The sequence below is a fragment of the Lissotriton vulgaris genome, chromosome 5 (genome assembly GCF_964263255.1).
Source record: "Lissotriton vulgaris chromosome 5, aLisVul1.2, whole genome shotgun sequence".
NCBI lineage: Eukaryota > Metazoa > Chordata > Amphibia > Caudata > Salamandridae > Lissotriton > Lissotriton vulgaris.
In genome coordinates this window covers 1,320,381,774-1,320,409,588 of record NC_141693.1, presented here as the reverse complement: position 1 = coordinate 1,320,409,588, position 27,815 = coordinate 1,320,381,774, and the positions used below count along the sequence as shown (strand labels likewise).

The 27,815-nt window shown below is 44.5% G+C and overlaps 1 protein-coding gene across 1 annotated transcript in view; it reads right to left on the bottom strand.

The window, feature by feature from the left end:
- The window catches only part of ZNF76 (zinc finger protein 76), a 233,896-nt gene that overhangs the window by 27,707 nt on the left and 178,374 nt on the right, over positions 1-27,815 (bottom strand). The window contains exon 11 of the mRNA XM_086923235.1: positions 11,249-11,403. Coding sequence (XP_086779361.1) covers positions 11,249-11,403 — 155 coding nt within the window. The remainder of the gene's footprint in view (positions 1-11,248; positions 11,404-27,815) is intronic.

Here is a 27,815-nt window from a genome sequence, read left to right as displayed (position 1 = left end):
AAACTGAAGGGCCCAGGCTGGGCTTCTTGGTAAACACTGCTTTTCAGCAACTGCCTCCCCAAACCATCAAGAATTTCAACAATTGGATCACCTCCTGTGCTGACTCTCTGGGCCTCAAACACAGCAATACAACAAGCTACATGCTAGTAGTTATACAGAGGAACTCAGACTGATCAAACGCCACTGCAAACTGGATAGCAAATAGAGAATCACCCATGACAATGAAGACAGGAGCACTTTCAAATCTGCCTTGAGATGTTACAACCAAATGATCTGGACCACCAAACGTGGCATTCTGGTGGACCACATCAATCCCAATATCAACAGAAACTAGGAGATCTTAACCAAACACCTCCTGATCTTATCAAAAGCACCAATGCGAAACCACATTGCCCTTCACCAACTCAGAAGAAACTGCCACCATAATGAAGCCCATACACTCCGAAGCCCCATAGGACCCCTGCAATTGTTCCCCCATTGCTAAGGAAACCCTTCATGGAACTTCAAACACTCAACTACAGACAGATCTTTCCGCTACCACTCCCGGCCATAGATGCTTCACCAAACACCTCATTGACCACCAGCTACGCTACACCACTCAGTCTGGTTTCAACCGAATCAAATCATAGAAACTGCCCTCAGTCACCACAAATTAAATCTGCATGACTGGATGGAGGAGACATGCTCGCCTTTATCCTACTGGACCTCTCCGCAGCGTTTGATATGGTCTCCAACCCCATCCTCACCTAACACTTACACAACATCGGAATCCTAAGACACGCACTCCAATGGATCTGCTCCTTCCTGACTGGAAGGAAGCAGTCAGTCACCTTGGCATCATACACCTCAGACACCCGCAACCTAATCTGCAAAGTTCTGCAAGGATCTTCCAGACTCTAACCCTCTTGGATGCACATATGCTCCCTCTAGCTAGCATAACCCGCTCTCGCAACATCATCTTCCTTTCCTATACAGACGATACACAGCTCATTCCCTCCCTCACGGACAAGACGCCAAGTACATACATAAAGTACAATGCATGCATGACTGAAATCGTCCACTGGGGGAAAACCAACTGTCTGAAGCTGAACACTGACAAGATCAAAATCGTGATCTTCAGGAACAGCTCCGCACCATGGGACTCCACCTGGTGACCAACAGACCTAGGACCGACATCCCTACCACCCCCCACAGCAAGAACCTTGGGATTTTCATCAATAGGAAACTCAACATGACTGCTTAATTCAGCCCATCACCACCTCATGCTTCCATACACCCGAAAGATGCTGAGGAAGATTTTCAAATGGCTCCCAATCAGCACCTGGAAAACCATCATGACCGTCCTCGTCACAAGCAAACTGCACTATGTTAACACCCTCTATGCCGGGATCAACAACAAAAACTTCTCCCAAAGGCTGCAGACCATTCAATACTGGGCAGCCAGAATCACTCTTAACCTATTATGCATCACTCTCATCACACCACACTGAAGGAGCTCCACTGGTTCCCCATATACAAACAAGCAAAATTCGAACTCCTCACCCACACTTTAAAGGCATCATATAACACTGGCCCATCTTACCTCATTAATCTCATCTGCTTTCACAAACCTTCTAGACACCTCCCCTCATCTGAACTCTTACTTGAACACATCCGATGAAACGGAAAACCAGATTAAAAGGTCGAACTTTCTCCTACATCACTCCTAAAGGGTGGAATGACCTGCCACTACAGATAAGAGCCTCCTCCTCACTTTTTGAATCCCACAAAAAGCTGAATATCTTGTTTCTTGGGTAGGCCATAGGATTGGCTAAACTCACACCAACTCACGCCAGGATACCCTCCCGGGTGATAGTGCTCTCTACAAATCTGCATAACCTAATATCTTTCAAATGTCTGTATAATGAGTACTAAGTTATGTGCATTTGCACTTCTACATATTATGTGTATAGAAAGATGCAAACATGGCTGCAACTTTCGGACCGTAACCGTCTTGTATAAGACTATTCAAAACAAGATCACAGTGAGAAGACTCTACTACAAAATTAACCTCTGCATCCTGCTTTTTCATTTGGGGCTTGGAGATAAAGCTAAAGAGCTAAAGAAAAAGAGTCAGAAAGATATTAAGAGGTGATATAATGAGCTACAGAGGGTGTGAAATACAGTTAGAGAGACAGCGATCTTAACATTTTCATGACTCAATGGTGTAGAAAGTAAATTAAAACAAGAACAAGTGTAACCAGAAAAAAAACAGCCCACTGAAACACTATACCAGGGGTCTTCGACGTTTTTGCTAGCAAGAGCTACTTATGTTCAATACAAATCAAGCTACTAATATCATGAGTGTTGTACATAGAAAACTTCAGATTAGACATGTATGTTGTGAGTTTGTAAACAAAATGTGTTTTTTTATAACCTTCGCTGCGGCGGCTATTTCGCCGCAGCGCTAACGGTCGCGGAGGGGCGCGTGGCTCACCTGCGCGGGTGACAGAACCGTTCCGTCACGGCTCGCGGGTGAGCTGTGCTTGTGATGGAACGGTTCCGTCACGGCCCCGCCTGCTTAATGAAACGCGCCGCGCAGGCGCGAAATCAGCGCTGCGCAGGCGCGGCGAGCGGGCCGTGACGGAACCGTTCCGTCATGAGCACAGCTCACCCGCGAGCCATGACGGAACGGTTCCGTCAATAGCGTCTAACGGGTTAAAGGAATATTGTAATCTTATTAACTTTAGCAAGTGCTGCTGGTCAAGAAGGAGGCACATTGGCAGAGTTGCATGTGTGCAAGGTGAGGGTGACGGGGGAGTGGGTGGTAAGGAATCTTAGCCTAAGAGTAGCAGAGTGCTTGGGTCAGATTGAGGTGCATCGCTGAGGAGTGCCTCTGCCATTACTGGAATACAGGTTTGTTCAGCAGCATTTAAAGTCACATGTGGCTTTCTTGGACAGTGCTGCACATAGTTCTTAGTGTTGGAAGCAAATACTGCGGAGAGTGTTTAAAAACTCTTTGAAATACTCCACTCTCCGCCCAGTCTAAAATATGCGGCACTAAGAGAAGATACAGATCCACTGACAAAGTTATGCATTGATCTCAGCATCAGCATAGCAGAAGTGTTGAGATTTGAGATGGAGGTAGACAAACAGAGTTAAGTGCTGGACCAGCTACTAAAGCAGTGAGGCTACGCGTTATGGTGTAGGTCAGGAATAGGTCTGATTCAGGGGCCCAGTACATGTGCAATCAGATTGCTTATGAGAATAACACAATGTAAGTCTGCAGCTGGAAACAGTAAGCAATGGAAAATCAATCGCAGTTCAACTAGCAGGGCTGTTGCGTATAAGAAGTGAAGCACATTGAAGGGTGCGTGGTCCAGAACCTAGAAACAAATGGGGCTGTGGGACTGCGTCAAAGTGCACTCAGAGAGCTTTGTGTGGTCCCTCAACCATGCTATAGAACATAAAGGACATGCACTGACGGGGCACTGAAGTCTGAGCTAAAGTGGTAGGGGTGACTTCAGGCAAGATTGAGGTGAACTGGCAGGACTTGTGAGCTCTCTGAACTACAATAGTAAAGCACTGCAGTGTAGTATTGAGTGCATTGGTCGTCCTTTTGTGTGGTCCCAGGATTATGCTAGTGACACTAATTAATTCTGTGCATTCTTTTTCATGAAAGGATGATCGAAAGCACTCAAATTTCACATTACATAATAAATTGACTTTCATCTGCAAGCCCACTATGGTTGGAAGATCTCCAATCAGGCAAACGGGCATGCCAACATTTGGGATCTACTAATAGGGACATTTGAAACAAATTAAAATTGCGAAAAATATGTTTCGACAAACGTAAAAGAGTGATTCTGTTCAGGCTGTACGTCAGTCAGACAGTGCGTATGCAAAGCCACAGAAGTATGCTGCACTTGTAACCAATCACACAAGCAGCGGCATGCGGGTGTCGGGGGAATGGCACAGGAAAATGAAGTGATTTACGGAATATAAATAAAAATGAGTACCTCTGCAGGCATGCAGGGGAGGAGGGCGATGATTAGCCCAGAATCACAGGATGCTGAGCCTCTGGCCGAGACTCAAACCTGGTTCGCTAGCTTCAATGCTGGCCGTTCTAGCCGTACGCCACAGTGATGCACTGAGCAACACTGCAGCAGATGCTTGTGTAACCAATTGGCACTCTGCATGAAAGGGTTCATGAGCTCATGCAAGTATGAGACCTCTGCTTGGAAAAGGTGGGGTAGGGCGTGCCACAATCTGACTGTGGAATTGTGTAAACCTCAGAGCACAGTAAGACTACTGGGGCGATGTGTAGCTTCAACATTACAACCATCAGTAATCATGCCACAGGTCCCGCATGGCAGAGTTCATCGACCACAAAAAGGATTTCATAAAAGCAGGGCACAATAAACTAAAATGGGACGAAATCGATTAAACAAATAAATACCTCCAGCAGATCGGTGCTGTTCTGTTTACACATACTGTGGCACTTTTCCAAAAAGATTTTCAGGGCCTTCGGAGCTCGGAAACGCGAGCGCTTGTGAAGCCGCTATATGCAGCACGGCGCATTATGTTGGAATAAAAATGAATTATAGGGCTGTCGGAGTCTGGGGGTTGAAAACACAAGGATTGGATAAAAAAAAAATTATTGGGCCGCCTGAGCTTGGAAACACGAGTGCTTACTAAGAAAATGGTCAAAGTAGGGTCGGAGGGAGGAAGGTTTTGGTGTGGCAAGCAGTGACGAGTAGCAGGTGGAGGTGGGAGGGGCGACACGGGGAGATTAAGAAAGATGTTATAAAATGTAAGCAGCATTGTGTGGGTGGTGGTGATGGGAGCAACAAGGGGAGATGCGGTGATTTAAAGGAATACAGTAAAAAAATAAGTACCTCTTCAAGCACACAGGAGAGAAGGGTGAAAACAAAATAGCCATCATCTAAAAACAAACAAACGCTTGGAGCAACAAAGAAAAAGTAGTCCCAGAAGCAGTGGCTCAAATGGAACAAGTGTAAAGCTACAAGTAATGGGGCGCTTCTCCGTGGGAGTGAACAATCGACGAAAAGGAGGGACGAATAGGAAAGATTAACCAATTGGAAGCAAGGATTTTTTTAAGGAAACCTGAAATAAAACAATGAAAAGAAATCAGCGGGCTGTAACCCCATAAAGTATATACACTATGTCTCAAAGAGACAGGTCAGAACTGTCTAGGCGTGATCTAACAAGCACTGTCTTGGCTCGACCTAAAAGGGCTTTGTTAATTTGGAATGCTTCTACAAGGGTAATACATGACACCCTGAGCTGCAATGCCCATAGCTCCAACATAATATTAGTAATAAGTGTACCAACGTTGCATGATTTATGATTCAAATATGAGCTTTCCATATATTTTGAATATTATGGGATTTGAAAATGCACACTTTTTCATCTTGAATACACATTTACAATTTTGGAACACATACTATTCAATAAAACAAAAGCTTCTAATTTAGTAGGATGAGATGCACACAGGAGAGCTAATTACAGGTAGCTGGAGAGTTACCCGTAGCTCACGAGGTACTGGCTGGAGGAGCATGTACTATACTGTGTACGGCAGGAACATGACTTCGCCACAGTGGAATCAGGGCTCATCCGACATTAATCCATTACAGGAATAATGTCTATAATAAATTGTAGTTTGTTAATTGTTGTCTGGCACAGTAACTTCAATTGGTCATCCAAATTAATATGCTAAAGACAGTACTTTCAATGATAAAAGATCTTTAACAGCACAGTACAAATAATCTACTTGATAGTAACATTAATCAACTAATACTACACGAATATACCATAGTATTTTAACAGATTAAGCCTTCCAGAGTCATTATGCTAAACACCAACTATCCAACTGATTGCTCGAGAAAACAACTGTCTTTAAAATTATTGCACAAGAGAGTTGTTTTCTTCTCATTTGCCAAAATATGTTGTGTGCACCCTATGACGACACCCAGTCATCCTTCACACTTTTTGGATGACACTGGTGAATGACCTCTCTTTGCTTCAATTTCTTTATCTGCCAACACTGAGAGACCTTACATAAAGGTTTAACATTGGTGATAAAATGAGATACAAAAAAGGACAGTTTTAAATACCTGAAATTATTTAAAAGTTTCGTAATCTGTGCTATTAACCAAAGATTAGCATTTTATAAATTCTAAAAGTTTACACACAGACCTAAACATGAAGAACACATTTAGTCGATATCCTACAGGATTTGTTTAAAATCATTAGTTCAAAGGTCAGTAGGTAAGAATGGTTGGCATAGAGTTTCCACTCTGATGAAGTGAAATGCAGTAAATAACTGTTGTGATGATTGCAAGCGCAATATATGCAAGAAATTGTGTACAGTTCGGTGGCATAAAGCATTCAAATACTGAACATGCCTCCAGTCAAGGCCTTGCCATAGCTATGCAAGGATCTCATCTCAGTAGTCAATTAGCAGGAGACCGTGCTTTAGAACGGTTGAGATGGGCCATGATCAAAACATGGAAAAAGGATCCTTCATCCTCCCAAACCCTTATAGAGACATTTTAAGATATGGGCAAAATGGGCAATTGCAAAGGGGTCCCCACGTTTCAAGGGAACCCTGAGAAGGAGAATATTCTCTTTATTTGACCTTGACCTCTGATGTTTCTATGTAACAACATCCCTCCCTCTCTCTGCCTACCTTTACCTCCTGCTCTGTGTTTCTCCACCCAGAGTTATCTTAAGGATTTTTGGGGCACTGGAAAGGCGAATTTCAACTGTTTTTATGTGATCCCGTTTCTGAAATGTTAACATATTATTGTTTGGTGTCATGTGGACTTGAAATAGTGGGAAATTAAAGTTGTTCAGAACATGAGCCCCCAAATTCTGTTCTCCAAAAATCCTTAAAATGACACTGCACCCTCATGGGTTAGTGTGACCTCAAAGGCCTGACCGGATGGCACGGTATTAGTAGAGCAGTCTTCAATTTTTAGGAGTGCCTGAAATATCAGCGTGAGCTGCTCCTCCAAGTAAAACCAAGTGTATTGGTAGAACTGTCTTCAGGTCTTAGCAGTTCATAACTTATGAGTGCTACCAGGTGGGGCAAAGATAAGTATGGATTCCTGGATTCATTCACAGGGGATGCTTCTCCTCTGGCATGAGGCTATGGGGCATAGCTGTACTTGGGTCTCAAAAATTACAGATGCAGAATTTGCTTCTATAGACTGAGGTTAATTAGCAGAACCATGTTGAGGTCATCAGCATTTGAATATTAGCGAGTAGTGCGAGTCTAGAATGAGGTGGCTTTACAGAGCAATTTGTGAATTTTGGAATGGTATAAGGTTGTAATCATAACCCAAGTGACTTGGTGTGGAATAATTTGGTTCTTAGCAGGGGTGGAGTATTAAAGAGTGTTATAATTAGTGAGTCACATGGATATAGGTTTAGAATTAACACAACAGTGTATGTAAGTGGTATTTGTGCAGTTTGAGCCCAGCCAAATGACAGCAGAGCATTTTACAGGGCAAAAGCGAAGATACAGTCATTGAGTGACAGAAGGCCAGCTGGTTTCTGAGAGTGGCAGTAAGCTGCTACTCCGTTGTAGTGTTCTTTGAAGAATAGTGCCCAGCTCTTACTGTGTATGTATGTGGTAACTACCATAGCTTACCCACAGTAGAGTGCAAATGGAAAGTTTCCTGTGGTGGTTATGACAGATAACGACAGCCAATTATTGTGAGGTAATTTGGTGCATCAAGACTTCAAACACTGAAGATGCCTTTATATTAATCTGTGACCAGTTGATTGATGAAAAGTCTAGTTGGGGCTGGTTTGATACCGTGATAGGAACTGGGGCTGGTTTGATACAGTGATAGGAACTATGTCATGTTCAAAGCTCTTTCCAGTTTCAATGGGTTGCTGTAGAGCGAAGGCAGTGGAGACGATACGGGATGTACTGTAAGCACAAGGTAAGTACTGGGCTATGGACAAGTGCAAGAGCAAAATTAGTGTACATGGGTTTTATGTGAAGGAAAGACGTCAAAACGGGATTTCAACACTGGCCATAAAGAAGTACCCCAGATGTTGGGAGTAAAATAAATAAAAGGGTGGGCGTGGACTAAAGGCAGGTCATGCTGGAGTGTGTGGGTCTGTGTGAAGAGTAAGGTAGAGTTAGGGGATTGAACAAAGTAAAGTGCTTCAAAATTGGCATTCAATCTAAATCAACGTGGCTTTAAGAAAATATAGAGAATGGTCCACATGGGGAGAAAATTGGAGACTGGTGCAGCACGAGCTAAAGTAGGAGGCAGTAATGACGCAAATAATATACACTCTTTTACAAGACTGATGTTTACTTGCCTAATATTGCTGAGCGGGCAAACCACAATCTCCTAAGAATAATGACTGTGATACAGTAAACGTACGTGTCAATATCCTGTCTCATTGTTTTTCTCTTGACAAGTATTTCAAAGTTTCTTTATATGCTTTTCTGCATTACTTTTGCATGTGTCAGTTCAAATATCGGAATTACTAGAGGACTGAATGTGTTGCATTTAGTTGTACAGCTGTGCTTAAAACACATGTACAGTCTGCTCAGTCATTCTTCACAGTTTGAAACAAAAAGGAACGTGCAAACTTCTATGTACGGTGAAATCACAAACCCATTCCAGGGAAGAAAGACGGATTTGTACGCAACATCATCATTGTTCTTAAGGTAGCCAGTAAACAGCTTGTTGGCCTAAAAATAAAGTGTTACCAAGTCTTCAAGGGAAAGGAAAATTCATAAAGATCGTCCTCATACATGAAAGCTCCTAGGAAAGCACTCTTATGTTACTACCATAATTTGGGCATGAGAATCAAAGATTACTCGCAAAATTTGAAGAGCACCAAACTTAAATCTCTAGTTGCAAGAAGTCTATGAACTTGTAAAAACATCTTTTTTAGGCTTCCATCTCCACTCCAATTTCTTTTACGGACTTCTGATGGAACACATTGAGGTTGTGCCGTTAATTTACATGGGAACCTACTTCCTCTTAAAACCAGGAAGGAAAGACTGAACCTAGTAAAATGTAGGTAGGTGGATTCTAAGGGGGGATTCTTAAGTGAGGGTAGGGGGACAATGCTTTTTGTCCCAACATGAAATGCTTCTTGAAGTTCGCTGCAGTGCCAAATCGCTTAGCTAATGTTATGTTTGAATATGTCAAATCACAGGCCAAAGGCTAAATTACGCTAAAAGGGCAAAGTATGTTGGAACTTTTGCCTCCACAGCAGTTACATGAAAATAGTATGCTGCACTATATTGGGACATTCATTTATACCACTATAACTTGCAGAAGTGTTTTCAATACTATAAACGGAGAAATACAAACTATGAGCAAAGAACAAGTTCAGTGTTCGAGACATAAGTGGGTATAAAGACACTACCTGGGAGAACATTCTAGTGCAAAAGTGAACTAGGAGACCCATCTATGTTCCTTCCAAAATCGATTAATTAAAATGTAGCCATATGGAATCTTCAGAGCATTTGATAGTGCTGAATCCAGGAACGAATACAAACCTGTTGCCGTCTGTTCCTTAGGGAACATAACTAACGTTGCTGACAACCTTTCTGTCCAAAATCAATGTGTGGCACCTTCTTTTGGAAGTGACCCTGCCAGGGCTAGTTCATCGATTGCTGGTACACTGTGAATTCTGTACAACTGTGATCTACTTCTCAGCATGAGTACATTTAATAATACAAAACAGTGCCCGACTCGGAAACCTTCCAAATAAAGTTTCCTACCTGCAATTAGCTAAGTGTAGTCTACTAAAGTGTGTGTAAAACCATACCTTTTATCAAGGCGCTGCAGTGACTGTGCATTAAAGAGTCTAGTTCTGTGGTTTATTTAGACCAAAGCTAATACTGTATTTTACACTTTCGTTCTTTCTTTGCAATCCCAGCCCCATTTTTGCTGTGGCTCTGCATACTGATGGCCACCCATGGAACAGGGAAAAGCTTTTCATATATTCTCAAACTAAGCACTTTTAATACTAATGGACAACTATGAAGCATGTTTATGGAACACAGAATAGGAGTTCGCATATGGTGTTCTACTTTAATATTGCTAACTACCACTGACTTCTGTATATGGGTGTCCTTTCATCTGGATCTGGGAAGGCCATCTATCAAACTGGAGGATCCATGGTTGCTCCAGCAGTCCGTTGTTTTACTGGGGGTTGATTGTGGTCACTAGAGAGTGTGTTCAATGTTTTGAAATGGTGTGGGTGCGAAAGTACACGTGGCTTGATATGAAGATCTTTGCAATGATAATGCATGTGTGTAGGTTGAGAAATGCTAAATAAATAATAATATAAAAAAATATAATATAAAAAAGATAACAAAACTAAGAATGTTGTTCATTATATCCATTGTGACAGTGAGTCAGGTCTTAGCCAGTGAAATGATAAATCCAAGATTAACATGGTACGATGATGAAATATCCATTTATGTATTAAGTCCGTTATTCAACATCCAATTAAGAAGATAGCATAGGTTCACTTCAAACACACGTATATAATTATTGTACAAAACCTGGGGTCTAATACAGAATAAGGCCTGTGTGAAAAAAACTGAAAATCTGTCATTAATATTTTGGTATGATATCAATACTTTTTTGTAGGATACTACTTTCGTTCGTGAAACCAGGGTTAAGATGTATTGCATTTCTGAACCGCGAAATTTCCGAACTGTGGCTAGAAACAGGGATACTTGAGTTATGGTAGACAATAAAAAAAAGTATATATTTCTCATAAATGCACATTATTATTAACAAATCAATCTTTTTGGGTAGAAATGGGGTAGATATTCGATTCTGTGTCATTTGTAATAGGTCACAAACATTTGCTGAACATTCTACCCAAATAGTATTTACACTTTGTGTCTGCTAACAACGCAGTCTGTATTATATATACTCTCAATAGGGATCCTTGCAAGACATGTAGTAATGACCATAACTTAATTCCAGAGGTTTAACAAGCAACTTTGTTGATTCTTATATCACTTTCCTTCCCAATTTGTCTCCCTTCGGGGTTGAGGAGGAGGCTGGACAAGGGCCACACAGGAACTGTGCCACCAATGAGATGGGCTGGTCATTTAAGGGGCTTGGTGACAAGGATCTGAAATATAGTGGACCCACAATAGGTTTCTTAGTCATCAGGCAATTCAGTCGAGGTAGGTGTAGGGCGTCACCTAAAGAATGCCAACCACTCCCACACCATACTGCACCTGCTGGGATCCATCCTGTGTGACAAATGCAACCTGGGGCTCCATTCCATCCTGCGTCACCATGGTAACATGCCCAGGAAAGCCATCGTCTGACCCAGCCTCAGACAGGAAAGCAATTCTCTGGCCTTTGAATGGTGAGGAGATGTTCCCCTCAGCTGAAAACATGCAAGAAACACAAAAGTAGATCAATTATCACATACTTAACCATAAGGTTGTGCACCACCCCATATCGTTCATTCCGCCATTTCAGAACACTCATACCACACCACTCCACAGTTTTCCTTTAATGAGGTATGTTTTCTCCCCTGTGATAGCCAGAGAAGTGTCCTCCTCACCAAAGGTAATACATTAAAACTGGGCAAAAGCCAAACAGCAATGACATGCAGATCAAGAAACATACTCTCAAAAACAAACAAACAAACAAACAAACACACACCACAGTAAAATAGCTGTTTTAGCATATCAATCTGCATTATCAGTATCCAGCATTCTCACCTGTACTCTAAGCATCGTTAATTTATGCCAGATCTTAATGGAACTTGTCCTTTTGCGGATACCCTCTAGTTTCCATAGATGAGATTATTTCTGTTTTTCTCATCCATTTTTTTCTAGGTCATTTAAAAAGAAATCATTATCATTTATCACTTTTTAGGTGCTTTTCAGTGCATCCCAAAGAGTATTCATGTACAATTTAGTAATCTTGTTTTGGCCAAGTACAAACCTATGCAATTGTGCCTTTCTTTCTTTACTGCTTTACTAATTAGAATGTTATCCTTCAATCTACATGGTTTGTCCCCACAGACCATCTTGGAAACGAAAAATATCAGTGAAATTGAAGCATGATCAGACAGTGTCAAGTTTCCTAGGCAGCATAGTGGAGGATACTAAAAGATTAACTAGTTTGTGGCGCAGGTCTCGAGAGCTGCCAAGAATGTGAAATCCATAAGATCAGGGTGCTATCACCACCATAAGTGCACCAGTCCAATCTGTTCTACCTAATTCAGGTTGTCCTCCATTAGTGACAAAGATTGCTCTGCCCATCGGGAAGATTTGACCAAAAGCCCATCCATGACCAAGTTGAAATCTCCCCCATCACTGTGTCCTCCTCTGCTGCATGCAGAACATCAGTGACTGCTTCTCTTTGTGTTCCTTTCTGGATGCATCAATGTCAGATATCACCAATACCATCAAGCCCTGTATGAGAATAAATATCCGGGATCTCTTCCCACCTCGTGAGCTATCGTGCAGTATAACCAGTTGGATATCAGAAGTGCCCCAACACCCCTTGATTTGTAAGTTCCCATGGAGAAGATTTGCTTTGGGAACCTTTGGATCCATGGTGGAATTAGTCTTTTTCAAAAGACGTTTTTCCTGAATGGGCATCTGGGCACCTGTGTTATATTTATAGCAGCTGTCGCGCAGTCCATGACACTTACTGCCCTTCACCCAATTAATAATGAAAACTGTGAGTTTTCTTAACACCTCAGAAAAATGCCTGGCTAAGTTACACTTGTGGTAGACCCTTTACGTTCATACTCACAATTATAATCATTAGTGGGCGAATGTCAGTGCAATAAGACTACACGTGCCTTTTTGTGGTGCAGTAAACTGAAGTACTTTAACAATGTCCGTTAGCCATGTGGAGCATTCACTATGTAGACAAACCGCTCCAGCATTACAAAACATAGAATTCTCCAAATGAAGTAAAATACGAACAGCAACCAATTGTTTCAACCCCTACAGGGGAACCCACATCTAACCACACTGTGTTAATTAACAACATCTGCCTCACCTACCTTTAACCACCTTAGAACCTCAAATGGTAGCAGTACAGATATGTAGCTTAACAAGCAATGATCCGGTACTCCACTCAATATTACAGAGCGACTTATAAAGAGACAAATTGTCAGAAACAGAAAAAGCAGGTCGTAGTTGGACTTCTTCCATATTCCACAGCAAGCGGAATATGGCCTGGATGCTGTCTGAAGAGGACAGAATTGGTATTTGATATAAAAGTTTTTATATTTGAATGCGATGCAGATGATGATGAATAGATGTCACTTCTGAAGCCACCTTCATAGTACACGTTTTCTCCAATGCATCCTTTCCTTCAAGGGAACTATTGAAAACCATTGATAGAGTCTACGCCATCATGGTTAAACAACTACCTTATCTAGAGTTTGTAAAGGATATAACAAGAACTAATTGGCCCTGAAGAAGTCCGTAAAGACGAAACGTGTTGGCTACTTCGTGTGATATTAAGGAAGAATTTTTGAATAAAGAAGTCAAACTACGACCTGCTTTTTCTGTTTCTGTCAATTTGTCGCTTTATAAGTTGCTCTGTAATATTGAGTGGAGTGCCGGATCATTGCTTGTTAAGTGTTGCTTTGTGGAGTGTTCCATAGGAGGTGTAAGGGTATTGCATCTCAGGTACTTGGCACCCAACCGAATTACCATACCCTACCCTACTTAGGGGATAGGTGCAGTCGTTCTTGCCCTATACCCTGTGTCCATTGATTTTACAAATATGTAGCTTATAAGACTAGAGTGGTACTCCTAGTTTTCAAGAATTTGGTGCAGATTTCTCAGGGCCTGATTTCTTGAAGATGCTGTAGCAGGTCTGCTATAGCCTCCACTGCTTCCGTAAAAAGCCTCATCCTCCTTTGTGATCTGAATCATTGCTATAGAGGTTTTTCCACTGCCACATTTATACCATCGGCATTTCTATTTGTTTCAGTGTCCTGTGTAGAAATTCTAGACCTTTTCTCTTTCCAGCGAAAGATTACAGAGAAAGAGTGGAACCACCAACGTGATCTTCGGTGAGTGAATATCGTAACCTGCCTGAATTCTGTTCTTATTTGCAAGGTAGTGGCTGTCAAGTCCTGAAACCTTTATAACCTCGAAAAAAAATGTGACCTGTTGCTATGGTGGTAGTCATCTGCTCTACTTTGGGGACATGGCTGGGGGAAATCAGAGACTGTTCTGCCAGGGAAGGCAGGTCTTCTTTGATTTTTTGAAAGCAAAATTTGTAGTTTGAACATATTTGATCAATTTCTCCTTTATTACCTGCAGATGATTATTGGCAATATCTAAATGAACTACTTCTGGCACGTGTCTGGGTAGGCTGCAGTAAATTCTGGGACTCCTTATCGTTCTTGAAAGGCTTAATTGACAATAAGTCTTAGACTTTAATTTTTATTGACTGCCATCATCACCATAATATTGGATCTGGCTTCTCCAATAGGCATAACTGAAGCAAATGCATCTCCTGTCCATAGTTGGTGTTGCAGCAACTCAAGCCCGTGGCTAAATTTCATAGTGGCCCTAGGGAGCGAAGGTTAGCGTCTCTAGTGGCTGTTCACGTGGGGTCACCAGCAGAGCATTTCTCCCTTTCAAATTAGTACTGCTCCTTTAGTAAGGATTGCATTCTCACCTCCACGCACAATCAGTACATTGTCACACATACAATCAGCACCAGTCTTTACCGTATCCTTATTCCATGTCACTGCATTCCAGAGGATGACTTGCGATACTCTGCAATGTAGTGGGCAGGGAACTTGTCTATGAATCTTCTGTCAGTGCTCCAGGGAGTCTCTAGGACATGTGTCCTTTTCTCCCGCAAAAGCCACAATGAGTCTTTGCTTCTCTACCATAGAACAATCATCCAGCCTAGCAGAAGCGGATTGTGGGAGGAGAAGGAAAGGGAGAGAATGTTTAAAATTGGATTGAGAAAAACATAATGCCAGATTCTCTTTTAAGATCAAACAGTGCACTTCACACTACATGCGCTCATAGTAAAGGTGACCAGATGAGGGAATGCACAGAAAATCCTGCTGAGCTTTTTTGCCACTCCATTTGCTCATGTCTCACAGGAGGACCAACTTCCTAGAAGGAAAACCTTAGAAAACACGGCACCGATGAAAGCAGACTTGCTGGAAAACCTAGCCATGTTAAGAAGAGAACCTAAAATGTAAATTGACTGAGATATACAGGCATTTAAAGAAGACTAAAGCACTAAACTTAAAGCCTTGAGAACAGACTATTTTTTGGGAACAAGGACGATGGACCTAGAAGCTAAGATGGAGAACCATAATGCGGTGAGGTATGAACATGAATTCGAAAGACTGGCAACGACCACAGAAGCAAGGTGCAAGGTGCTAAGCAAGGTGCTAAGAACTCTAAAACTGCTCTCTTAGGGAGAACCTTTTTATCTGAAGGCCTACAGGAATGAGCAGAGGTAACCAACCTGGAGACTTCTGTAGCAAGGCTGTTCTCCTCTCTCCTAGGAGAAACAAGCAACCAATCTAAAAAGAAGAGATAGACCACAGAGAGCACAATGCAGAAGCGTCCCAGAGACATACTAGCTAAACTCTACCAATTCACTGTAAAGGAAGAGATAATAAAAGCAACTTGTAGATGAAAAGATGCCACCTTACAAGAGCTTTCCATTTTCCTCAGATAGATTACAAAAACAAAAACTTTCATTCTATCATGGATATGCTTAAAATTAATGGCATCAAATATAAATTGACGTTTTCATTTTACGATAAAATGCACCAATTGTTAAACATAGGATGCTGCAACCAAGATTCTTGGGACAAAACCTACCGGATAAATCAACTCCACCCATCCTGGAGCAATAATGGAAGAAGAAGATCAGAGCACAACGATGTATAGATACAGGACATGTAGAAAATTTTATCATAACTTGTTCGAAGCAGGAACATTTCATTTCGCTTCTCAGCGATACTGTACAAAGAATGCTTGCGTTACCGAAATCCGACCAGGCTGTGCCGATTACCTGAACACATCCATATCAAACTAAGAAGTTAAGCCAGTTCTAGCCCACAATAAACAGAGAAAATACCTGGGATCCAGGCAGTCTAACAGGGGGCCTTGTATAAAACATTTTCAAGTAAGTTGGCGTCCATACTAACTTCTTTATTCAACACATTCGCTTAACAGAACAGTGAAGCCCTCCATGACTTAAGCAGTGATAACTGTGATCTTAAAACCTGGTAAAGATGCATACAAATCTGCCTCCTACAGGCCCATTGCTCTATTTAATCTTGACACTAAATTATACACGAAAATCCGAGAGAACAAGTTGGAGGACCTCTTTCTCAGGATTATTCACCCAGAGCAGTCAGGTTTTATTAGGGAAAGACCGGTACATGATAATAGGGTAGTTCACCTTATCGATAAGTATGTCCTCCCAAGGATGAATGTTAGCGCTTTACAAATAAATAAATACAAATACAAATACAAACAAACATATACGAAATTTAAAGGGAGAAAAAGACTTCAACTGTGTGGACTGGCACTTAATGTGGCTGGACTCGGAAGGTGTGGGCCTTGGGCCTAGATTTGTTGCTAGAATTATGGCTAATTATGACACTAAGAGGGCCTGTATGAAACTTAATGGCCAGGTATCCCAGTTATTTCAAATAAATACAAGGTTCTGTGCACACGTTATAGAATAATAGGTCCTGATGTCAGAACCAAAAATTTGAGGCAATGTTCATTAGGATTGAAGGAATGAAGGTCAAACTCCAAATTTTGCATGAAGAATAGATTTATAAGTCAATCTTGATTAGTACATTTTGACATAAGCCAGCCGACACGTGTTTCGTCACACTGTGTGGAAGATGCGACTCTTCAGGGCTGTAGGTTCCTTATGTGTAATGGTGATCGCAATAAGGATTAGTTACTTACCTGTAATTCTAGTTCTCATCTAGGGGTATACTCAAAGTCATAAGCTCCCGCCCACCTCCCCGGACGAGCATTATCGTAAAGTTATGAGATGTTACTACGGATCTATTCAGGTCTCATGCACCTCCAAAAAGAACTGACCCAACTTCCGCCTATGGTGCATCATGGGAGCAGGGGGTCGCCTTCAGGTCTTAAAGGCACGGTACCCCTACTCTAATGCCTTTAAAGGCAAGGTGTCAGTCTTTCTTTGTTTTTTTATCCTCTACTGCAGCCTACTGGCAAATGCCTGCAATTACAGGTTTTCATCTAATCCTTCTCATCCAGGGGATACTCCTCAATAGTCATAATCTATGAATAGATTAGCAAGCTCATACCAAATGTCTCGCAGACGAGCAAATAAGTATACATAGAGACATGAATTTTTTTTACATACAACTTATGTAAATACATTTCTCAAAGAGGCCTGTCCCACTTGGGCATCGGCCTGTGTATCTGAATCTAGACAATAATGGCGGGTAAAGGTATGCACCGACCGCCATGTAGCCGCCTTGCAAATCCGGTACAAAAGGGGGGTGGTGATGGACGGAGCATCTGAATCAATCAAACACTCACACCCAGTCAAAAGATCTGGGTTTAATCCATCAGCGCCTTGCAAATCTCAGAGACGATGGACCTAGAAGCTAAGATGGAGAACCATAATGCGGTGAGGTATGAACATGAATTCGAAAGACTGGCAACTACCACAGAAGCAAGGTGCTAAGCAAGGTGCTAAGAACTCTAAAACTGCTCTCTTAGGGAGAACCTTTTTATCTGAAGGCCTACAGGAATGAGCAGAGGTAACCAACCTGGAGACTTCTGTAGCAAGGCTGTTCTCCTCTCTCCTAGGAGAAACAAGCAACCAATCTAAAAAGAAGAGATAGACCACAGAGAGCACAATGCAGAAGCGTCCCAGAGACATACTAGCTAAACTCTACCAATTCACTGTAAAGGAAGAGATAATAAAAGCAACTTGTAGATGAAAAGATGTCACCTTACAAGAGCTTTCCTGCCAACAGTTCCATGACATTTCCTCAGATAGATTGCAAAAACAAAAACTTTCATTCTATCATGGATATGCTTAAAATTAATGGCATCAAATATAAATTGACGTTTTCATTTTACGATAAAATGCACCAATTGTTAAACATAGGATGCTGCAACCACGATTCTTGGGACAAAACCTACCGGATAAATCAACTCCACCCATCCTGGAGCAATAATGGAAGAAGATCAGAGCACAACGATGTATAGATACAGGACATGTAGAAAATGTGATCATAACTTGTTCGAAGCAGGAACATTTCATTTCGCTTCTCAGCGATACTGTACAAAGAATGCTTGCGTTACCGAAATCCGACCAGGCTGTGCCGACTACCTGAACACATCCATATCAAACTAAGAAGTTAAGCCAGTTCTAGCCCACAATAAACAGAGAAAAGACCTGGATCCAGGCAGTCTAACAGGGGGCCTTGTATAAAACATTTTCAAGTAAGTTGGCGTCCATACTAACTTCTTTATTCAACACATTCGCTTAACAGAACAGTGAAGCCCTCCATGACTTAAGCAGTCATAACTGTGATCTTAAAACCTGGTAAAGATGCATACAAATCTGCCTCCTACAGGCCCATTGCTCTATTTAATCTTAACACTAAATTATACACGAAGATCCGAGAGAACAAGTTGGAGGACCTCTTTCTCAGGATTATTCACCCAGAGCAGTCAGGTTTTATTAGGGAAAGACCGGTACATGATAATAGGGTAGTTCACCTTATCGATAAGTAAAGAACAAACATATACGAAATTTAAAGGGAGAAAAAGACTTCAACCGTGTGGACTGGCACTTAATGTGGCTGGACTCGGAAGGTGTGGGCCTTGGGCCTAGATTTGTTGCTAGAATTATGGCTAATTATGACACTAAGAGGGCCTGTATGAAACTTAATGGCCAGGTAGCCCAGTTATTTCAAATAAATACAAGGTCCTGTGCACACGTTATAGAATAATAGGTCCTGATGTCAGAACCCAAAATTTGAGGCAATGTTCATTAGGATTGAAGGAATGAAGGTCAAACTCCAAATTTTGCATGAAGAATAGATTTATAAGTCAATCTTGATTAGTACATTTTGACATAAGCCAGCCGACACGTGTTTCGTCACACTGTGTGGAAGATGCGACTCTTCAGGGCTGTAGGATCCTCATGTGTAATGGTGATCGCAATAAGGATTAGTTACTTACCTGTAATCCTAGTTCTCATCTAGGGGTATACTCATCAAAGTCATAAGCTCCCGCCCACCTCCCCGGACGAGCATTATCGTAAAGTTATGAGATGTTACTACGGATCTATTCAGGTCTCGTGCACCTCCAAAAAGAACTGACCCAACTGCCGCCTATGGTGCATCATGGAGCAGGGGGTCGCCTTCAGGTCTTAAAGGCACGGTACCCCTACTCTAATGCCTTAAAGGCAAGGTGTCAGTCTTTCTTTGTTTCTTTATACTCTACTGCAGCCTACTGGCAAATGCCTGCAATTACAGGTTTTCATCTAATCCTCATCCAGGGGATACTCATCAATAGTCATAATCTATGAATAGATTAGCAAGCTCATACCAAAAGTCTCGCAGACGAGCAAATAAGTATACATAGAGACATGGAATTTTTTTTACATACAACTTATGTAAATAAATTTCTCAAAGAGGCCTGTCCCACTTGGGCAGCGGCCTGTGTATCTGAATCTAGGTAATAATGGCGGGTAAAGGTATGCACCGACCGCCATGTAGCCGCCTTGCAAATCCGGTACAAAAGGGGGGTGGTGATGGACGGAGCATCTGAATCAATCAAACACTCACACCCAGTCAAAAGATCTGGGTTTAATCCATCAGCGCCTTGCAAATCTCAGAGATTGGAACATTACGAAGGAGAACCGTAGTAGGAGCTTTCCCTCTAGTAGAATGCACATGAGGTCTACCCTGTAAAGCCTTGTTAGCTAATTGATAAGACAGAGCTATGCAGGAGACTATCCAGCGAGAAATTGACCTTTCTGAGGCTGACAGACCAGTATTAGTGGTTCCATAATTAACAAAAAGCCGGTCAGACTTCCTAAGCGGAAGGGTTTTAGCCAGGTTAAACTTCAGAACCCTCCGGAGATCTAGAGAGTGTAAAGACCTCTCCGGAGGAGTGGTGAGTTGAGGAAAAAAGGTAGGCAGGGTGATAGACTGGTTGATATGAAAGTCTGAGACTACCTTAGGCAGAAAACCTGGGTGTGACCTAAGAACCACCCTGTTGGCGTGAAACACGGTGTAAGGTTCCTTACAACACAGGGCCTGGATTTTGTTAACCCTACGAGCAGAGGTAATCGCCACTAAAAAAGCGGCTTTCCAGGTCAAGTGCTGCAAAGAGGCCTTATGTATAGGCTCGAAAGGAGCACCCATCAGTTTAGTAAGTACGATGTTAAGCTCCCAGGGAGGGGAGGGGGACATCACTGGTGGACGCACTTTCTTAAGCCCCTCTAAGAAATCTTTAACCACAGGCATAAGGAAGAATGATGTCTGAGAAGGTGACTTCCTATAGGCTGTGATTGCCGCCAAGTGAACCCTGATGGAGGGGTACTTGAGGCCTGACCCTGCTAAATGCAAAAGATAGGGTAAAATCACCTGCTCCTGACCGTGGATAGGGTCAAGAGAGTTGTCAAGACACCATATGAAAAACCGCTTCCACTTGAAAGCATATGACTTCCTAGTGGATGGTCTCTTGGCTTCTTTGAGAATGTTCATGCAGTCTGCTGAGAGGTCTAAGTGTCCATACTGTATGACCTCAGGAGCCATGCCGTCAAGCGAAGGGAAGGAAGGTTGGGGTGAAACACCTTCCCCATGTCCTTGGTCAACAAGTCTGGACGGCAAGGAAGTCGTCGGTGCGGGACTTCTGACAGCTGGAGGAGATCTGGGTACCACCACTGGCGTGGCCACTCCGGCGCTATCAGGATCATCCCGGTGTTGGTCCTGTAGAATTTCTGAATCACCGCTGGGATCAGAGACGGGGGGGGGAAAGGCGTACAGCAATGTCTGTGACCAGCTGATCAAATGTGCGTTCCCCCGTGAGCCCTGTTGGGGGAACCTGGACTCTAAGACGGGGCATTTTGCGTTTGCCACGTTTGCGAACAGGTCTATGTCCGGTACGCCCCATTGTTGAAATAGCTCCTGTACGACTTCTTCGTTGAGCACCCAATCGTGTGCTTCTACGAAGTCTCTGCTTAGGCAGTCCGCTTGGACATTTTGGATCCCTGGTAGATTAACTGCCACGATGGATAGACCTCTTGCCAGGAGCCAGTGCCAGATGGCTTGCGCTTCCAGGGATAGTACTCTTGACCTGGTGCCCCCCTGCTTTTTCAGATAGAACACAGTTGTTGTGTTGTCCGTCTGAACTTGGATGTAGTTTGTGTGCAGAGAAAGATAAAGAGATTTGAGCGCCATATGAACGGCTCGAAGCTCTAGGAAGTTGATGTGGTAGCCTCGCTCTACTTCGGACCAGAGACCTTGGACCTGAAGCTGGTTCATATGAGCACTCCAGCCTTGAAGAGAGGCATCCGTGACCACTGACTGAGATGGAGGAGGGCGATGGAATAGAACTCACCGGAGAAGGTTGGAGCTTTTCATCCACCATCTGATTGAGTCTCTGGCAGCTTGTGGAAGAGAGACACGGTCCTCCCAGTGGCCTGACCTCTGAGACCATTTGTCCTCGAGAGCCTGCTGCAGAGGACTCATGTGGAGGCGTGCATTGGGCACGATGTAGATGCACGAGGCCATCGATCCCAGGAGAGAGGACACTTGCCTGGCTGTGTGACCGCGATTGTCCAGTAGAAGACGACACTTCAGGGGCATGGATGACAGCCTCTCCTCCGAAGGACACACACTTGCCTGCACGGAGTCCAGGGAAGCGCCCATGCACTGAATCCGTTGGGAAGGATTGAGTACTGACTTTTTGAAGTTGACCTGCAACCCCAATGAGTTCATCAGATTGAGACAGAACGAAAGATGGTCTTGAAGCAGAGCCGGAGTGGAGCTTTTCAGTAGCCAATAGTCTAGATAGGGATAGACAAAGATCTTTCGCCGGTGGAGAAAAGCAGCCACCACCCCCATGCACTTGAGAATGTCCGAGGCGCAGATTTGAGGCCAAAAGGAAGCACTCAATACTGGTAGTGATGGCGTCCCATCTGAAACCTGAGAAACTTTTGGTGCTTTACTGAGACAGGTATGTGAAAGTAAGCGTACTGCAGGTCGATGGCACACATCCAGTCTCACTGATGAAGATGCGGGAAGATCTGGTGCAGGGCCAGCATGCAGAATTTTTCTTTTCTGATGAATCTGTTCAGTAGTCGTAGGTCTAGAATGAGCCTGTATTCTTTGACTACTCCTCTTTTTTGGACAAGAAAATAGCCGGAGTAGACTCCTTGATTTTTCTGCACGGAGAGAACCTCCTCTATGGCCTTCTTTTTGAGGAGGACAGCAACGTCGCCCTGCAGCAGTTGACTGTGGAATCGGGAAGGTGCTTTATCTGAGGGAAGATTTGCGGAGGGGCGGAGCTTGAACCTCAGCAAGTAACCATGCTGCACAATACTCAGCACCCATCTGTCCTTTGTTATGGATCTCCACTCTCCCAGATGATGAGAAACACTCCCTCCCACCGGAGTGGCGAACAGCTGCGGAGGAAGCAACAGCTCAGGGCTTGGGAGGCTGCTTGGGAGCAGACTGCTGTTTGTTATTGTTGTCTCTGCCTCTGCCAGGGCATCTCTGCTGAAACTGGGTTTTCTGCTGTGTTTGGGATGACCATTGAGGGGTTTGAACCCTCTGCTGGTAAGACCCCTTGTCCATAATTTCTAACAGAAGAGGGAAGGAGAGGAAAGTGGAGTCAGTCTCCCCGGGTATAGTACAAAAACAAAGTGGAATCCAATTGGACAGTTTGAGATGGTCCCTACTTTGGTGGGAAACACTCAGTGTTGTTTAGATACCCCTCACACACCAACAGACCCCTTGGTCTCATGCTTCATCATAGGGGTCTTCGCACCCCTCTCCGGGATCCGGGATGCTGCGACCGACGACTACGAGGGAGCACTTTCTATTGGATTATGTGTGAATGCGTGTGGGGTAAAAGGACGTATGTGAGTGGTGAGTTTAAAGTGAGTGAAAGTTAAAAAATACCTGGCTCGTGGGGTAGAAAAATTAATTTTTTTAAGCCCCCGGCTGGTATTGTTAAAAGGGGTGCAGTGAGAGGTTGTGAGTGTATAGTTAAGTACACCAACCTCGTTTGTGCGTCTACATGGACATGTTTCGGAGTTCAAAGCCTCCTTCTTCAGGATGGGAATTGCACACAGACCCACCTTACTCTCATGTGCATATGTATCAAAGTGTATTAAACAAAAATTAAAGAAAAAAGTGAACTATAGGTGTAATGTACCTAGACACTAGCTCATTACCGTAGTCTTTCTTCGCCAAATCGGTGTGTAGTGAAGACGGTTACTTGGACGAAATTCGACCTCCTCCCCTCAACGTGGCTCCATCGGGGGCTTAATAAAAATTTATTTTTCTACCCCACGAGCCAGGTATTTTCTAACTTTCACTCACTTTAAACTCACCACTCACATACGTCCTTTTACCCCACACGCATTCAAACAGTCCAATAGAAAGTGCTCCCACGTAGTCGTCAGTCGCAGCACGCCGCATCCCGGAAAGGGGTGCGAAGACCCTTATGATGAAGCATGACACCAAGGGGCCTGTGGGTGTGTGAGGGGTATTTAAACAACACTGAGTGTTCCCCACCACAGTAGGGACCAAATCAAACTGTCCAAGAAGACCTCTTGTCCCCCTGACAAAAGCGCTTTTTAAATTCTTTATGCTTCTCCAAGCCCACAGCTTTAACAGTGTCCATTTCCGATTTCATTTTGGTCATCTCATCGTGTGAACCAAAGAGAGGTATCATTAAAGGGGAGGTTCAAGATCTTCTTCTGCGCATCCGGCTTGAGGCCTGTAAGGCGGAGCCAAGCCGGACGCCGTGAGCACATTCCATGGGAGTAGCCATGGGCCGCGAGGTCAGAAGCATCCGCTGCAACACTGATAACCTGGTTGGCTACGAGTCCTCCCTCCTGTAGGATTTCGACGAAGTCCTGTATGTCTTCCTTAGGACGCTTCTCTCAAGCGAGTGAGGGAGTCCCAGAGGGACCTATCGTACCTTCCGAGAAGAGCAGAGGCACTGGCCACCTTCATATAAGACGCTGAGGTGTTGCATACCTTTCTGCCAAACGATTCCGTGAGTTTGCTGTCCTTTTCTGGGGGTACAGAGGATGAGGTGGATGCCAAATGGGACTTCATGGCAACCGGCACAATAACCGAGTCAGCTGGTGGATCCAATCTGAGGAACAAAGGGTCCTCTGCGGGAGCCTTGTACTTCTTGGCTATTCTAGATGGAAAAGAGCCTACCACCTCAGGCGTGAGAAAGGTAGCCATCGCTGGTTCAATGAAGCCAGGCACCAGAGGCAGCAGAGGTCTGGGAGCTGTCCGGTGATGAAGGGTATCAAAGATTATAGAGGTGGGTACCACAGGAGTATGCAGAGAGATATTAAGTTTCTTCGCTCCCCTGCCCAGTACATCTGTAAAAGTTGCGATGTCATCAATCGGTGAGACTCGTGAGGGAGGAGTAGAGGAGAAGGTCGGAGAATAGTCCCGGATCGTAGACCTCATAGAAGATGACCAAGTTGGAAATCTTGTGCGTCCTCTCCTATGGGGCCTGTCGCATTGACGGCTGTGCCAACCCCTGGATCACGACCGATGTCTAGACGGAGATCTTGGAATGGCAGGTGTTCTTGGTTTTGCTGGAGAGCGTGATCTGGCAGGAGATCTTGGTCTGGATGAGGGTCCTGACCTCAGAGAGGGAGACTTAGATGGTCTGACCGGAGTACTTGTCCTTGGACCAGACGGTGAGAATGTGCGGGAGTAATCCGAGCCCGGACTACTGCGACAGCCCGATACAGCCCCCTGAGGACGGTGAGATGACACACTGCGTTATATGTCTTCAGATCTGGGGGAAGCGTCTGGAGAGATCTCCACGATGTTCAATCCAGGAGATGAAGATCACCTGGTTCTTCTCCAACAGAACCCAGAGAGTCCGCCTCCCGCCGTTCCGCTGCACGGCCACCAAGATCATCTGCGGCGTATCCCAAGGCTCCTCGCTCAGCCCAACACTCTTCAATATCTACATGAGCCCCCTCGCCGCCATCCCACACAAACACAACCTCAACATCCTCTCCTACGCCAACGACACCCAGCTGATACTCTCCCTCACCAAAGACCCAACCACCGCCAAAACCAACCTCCACGAAGTAATGAAGGATGTCGCGGAATGGATGAAGCTCAGTCGGCTAAAACTGAACTCAGACAAAAGGAGGTCCTCATCCTCGGACAATCCCCATCCGCCTGGGACGACTCCTGGTGGCCCACAGCGCTGGGCACCGCACCGTCACCTACGCAACCTGGGATTCATCCTGGACTCCTCGCTCACGATGACCAAACAAGTCAACGCCATCTCATCCTCCTGCTTCAACACCCTGCGCATGCTCCGAAAGATCTTCCGGTGGATCCCCACAGAAACCAGAAAGACTGTCACGCAGGCCCTTGACACCGGCCGACTAGAGTATGGCAACGCCCTTTACGCAGGAACCACAGCGAAACTTAAGAAACGACTTCAGCGCATACAGAACGCCTCCGCACAACTCATCCTCAACATCCCTCGCCACAGCCACGTATCGGCCCACCTGAGAAACCTGCACTGGCTCCCCGTCAGCAAGAGGATCATGTTCAGGCTCCTCACCCACGCACACAAAGCACTCCATGACATGGGCCCCAAATACCTCAACCACCACCTCTCGTTCTACTCTCCTACCCGCCAGCTCCGCCAGCCTCGCCCTCACAACCGTCCCACGGATCCGCAGAGCCACCAACGGAGGAAGGTCGGTCTCCTACCTGGCCGCCAAGACAAGGAACTCCCTCCCCGCACACCTACGACTGACCCAGGACCCTTTCACCTTCAGGAAACACCTCAAGACCTGGCTATTCGAGCTGTAGCGCCTCCCCCTCTCCCTTCAGCGCATTGAGACCCTTGTGGGTGAGTAGCTCGCTCTATAAATGGATTGATTGATTGATGACCTGGACCCAGGTGACTCCACAATGACGGTGACCTGCTCTCTTGACGGCGACAGCTTTGACGTCGAAGACGTCTGTGTGACCAATGGCGTCGAACGAGGCCTTGATGCTCTCTACGTCGATTGTCCACGCCGTGGTGATCTCTACTGCGATCTTTGGCGTCAAGCCGGTGACCTAGATGTCGATCTTCCTCGACGTCGAGCCTCCATGGCGTCATGTCGATGACGACCTTCTTCGACGTCGTGTCGACGGCGACCCTTCCTCACGTCGCCTCGACGTCGACCTCCTCTAAGTCGAATGGTAGGATCTTGACGACACTCTCGATGGCGGCACGCCAGCCAGCGGCTATCTGGAAGCAGTCATAACTCTCGACGCTGACCCCCTCGAGGGCAGCGAAGAGTGTCTTGACCTCGACGGAAGCTTCGAAGTCAACGGAGACTTGGACATGCCTGCAGCCACAGACTTCGAGCCCGAAGTGTGGCGTCTCGACGCCGACTTACTTGGATGCGGCGGAGCCTCTTGACGTCGTGATGGTGATCCAGAAGAGCGTCTGGGCCTCTTCGACGACGACTTCGACGACGACCGTGATCTTCGTCCTCCCTTCCTCTTTCTGGACACAGGAGAGGCGGAACGTCGCCGTTTTTGTCCATGCTTGCTTGAAGAAGACGTCCTGGGGCCTCCCTGGCCACCCACCTGATGACTTTTGTCTTTCTCCAACATGGCATGAAGTCTGATACGTTCTCTGTCCCGAAGAGTACGTCTAGAGAACTTCTGACAGTGGTGGCACTGGTCAGGGTCGTGTGCAGATGGAAGACACACAATGCACACAGAGTGTGGGTCAGCCAGTGCCATCTTCTTGTAACAATAAGGACATTTCCGGAATAAAGCAGGCATTCTGACAGGGAATTTTAAAAAACCAAAGTAGAAGCCCTAACTAACTAGAATATGTTGAATTTTCTGAGAAAACTCAGTCAAAATAACAATTTCAGTCAAAAACTGAAGGGCTCAAGCTCCAGGATCCTCACAGAAGGAGCCAGAAAAAAGAACTGACCCAACTGCCACCTGTGGTGAATCATGGGAGCAGGGGGTCGCCTTCAGGTCTTAAAGGCACGGTACCCCTACTCGAATGCCTTAAAGGCAAGTAGTCAGTCTTTCTGTGTTTATTTATACTCTACTGCAGCCTACTGGAAAATGCCTGCAATTACAGGTTTTCATAAGGCAATAAAGCATTGTTGCATGCAAATGTTTACTGCTCTCTTTCTTCCTTAGGGGTTGGGAGAGTACTACTGTGTGCATGCTAATTCATGTAATTTTGCGGAAGATTTGATAGTTGGGAAAGGTGTTAGGCTGCAAATATATGTTTTCCCATATATATACATATATATGTATATGTATTTTCTATATGCTCCGGGATCCCGCACATGGGCGGGGATTATTCATAGATCATGACTATTAATGAGTATCTCCTGGATGAGAACGGTGATAAATCCTGACCGGCTGCGAGCGAAATGGAGTAAACAGCGGTCAAGGAAAAGACCTGACCCTGCTGGGCGTGTAAAACCGCATGAGGCACTGGGGACACATGCGTCCCACGGTGGAGGCAGGGATCTGGTTAGTGGTAGATCGCACGGATCTGT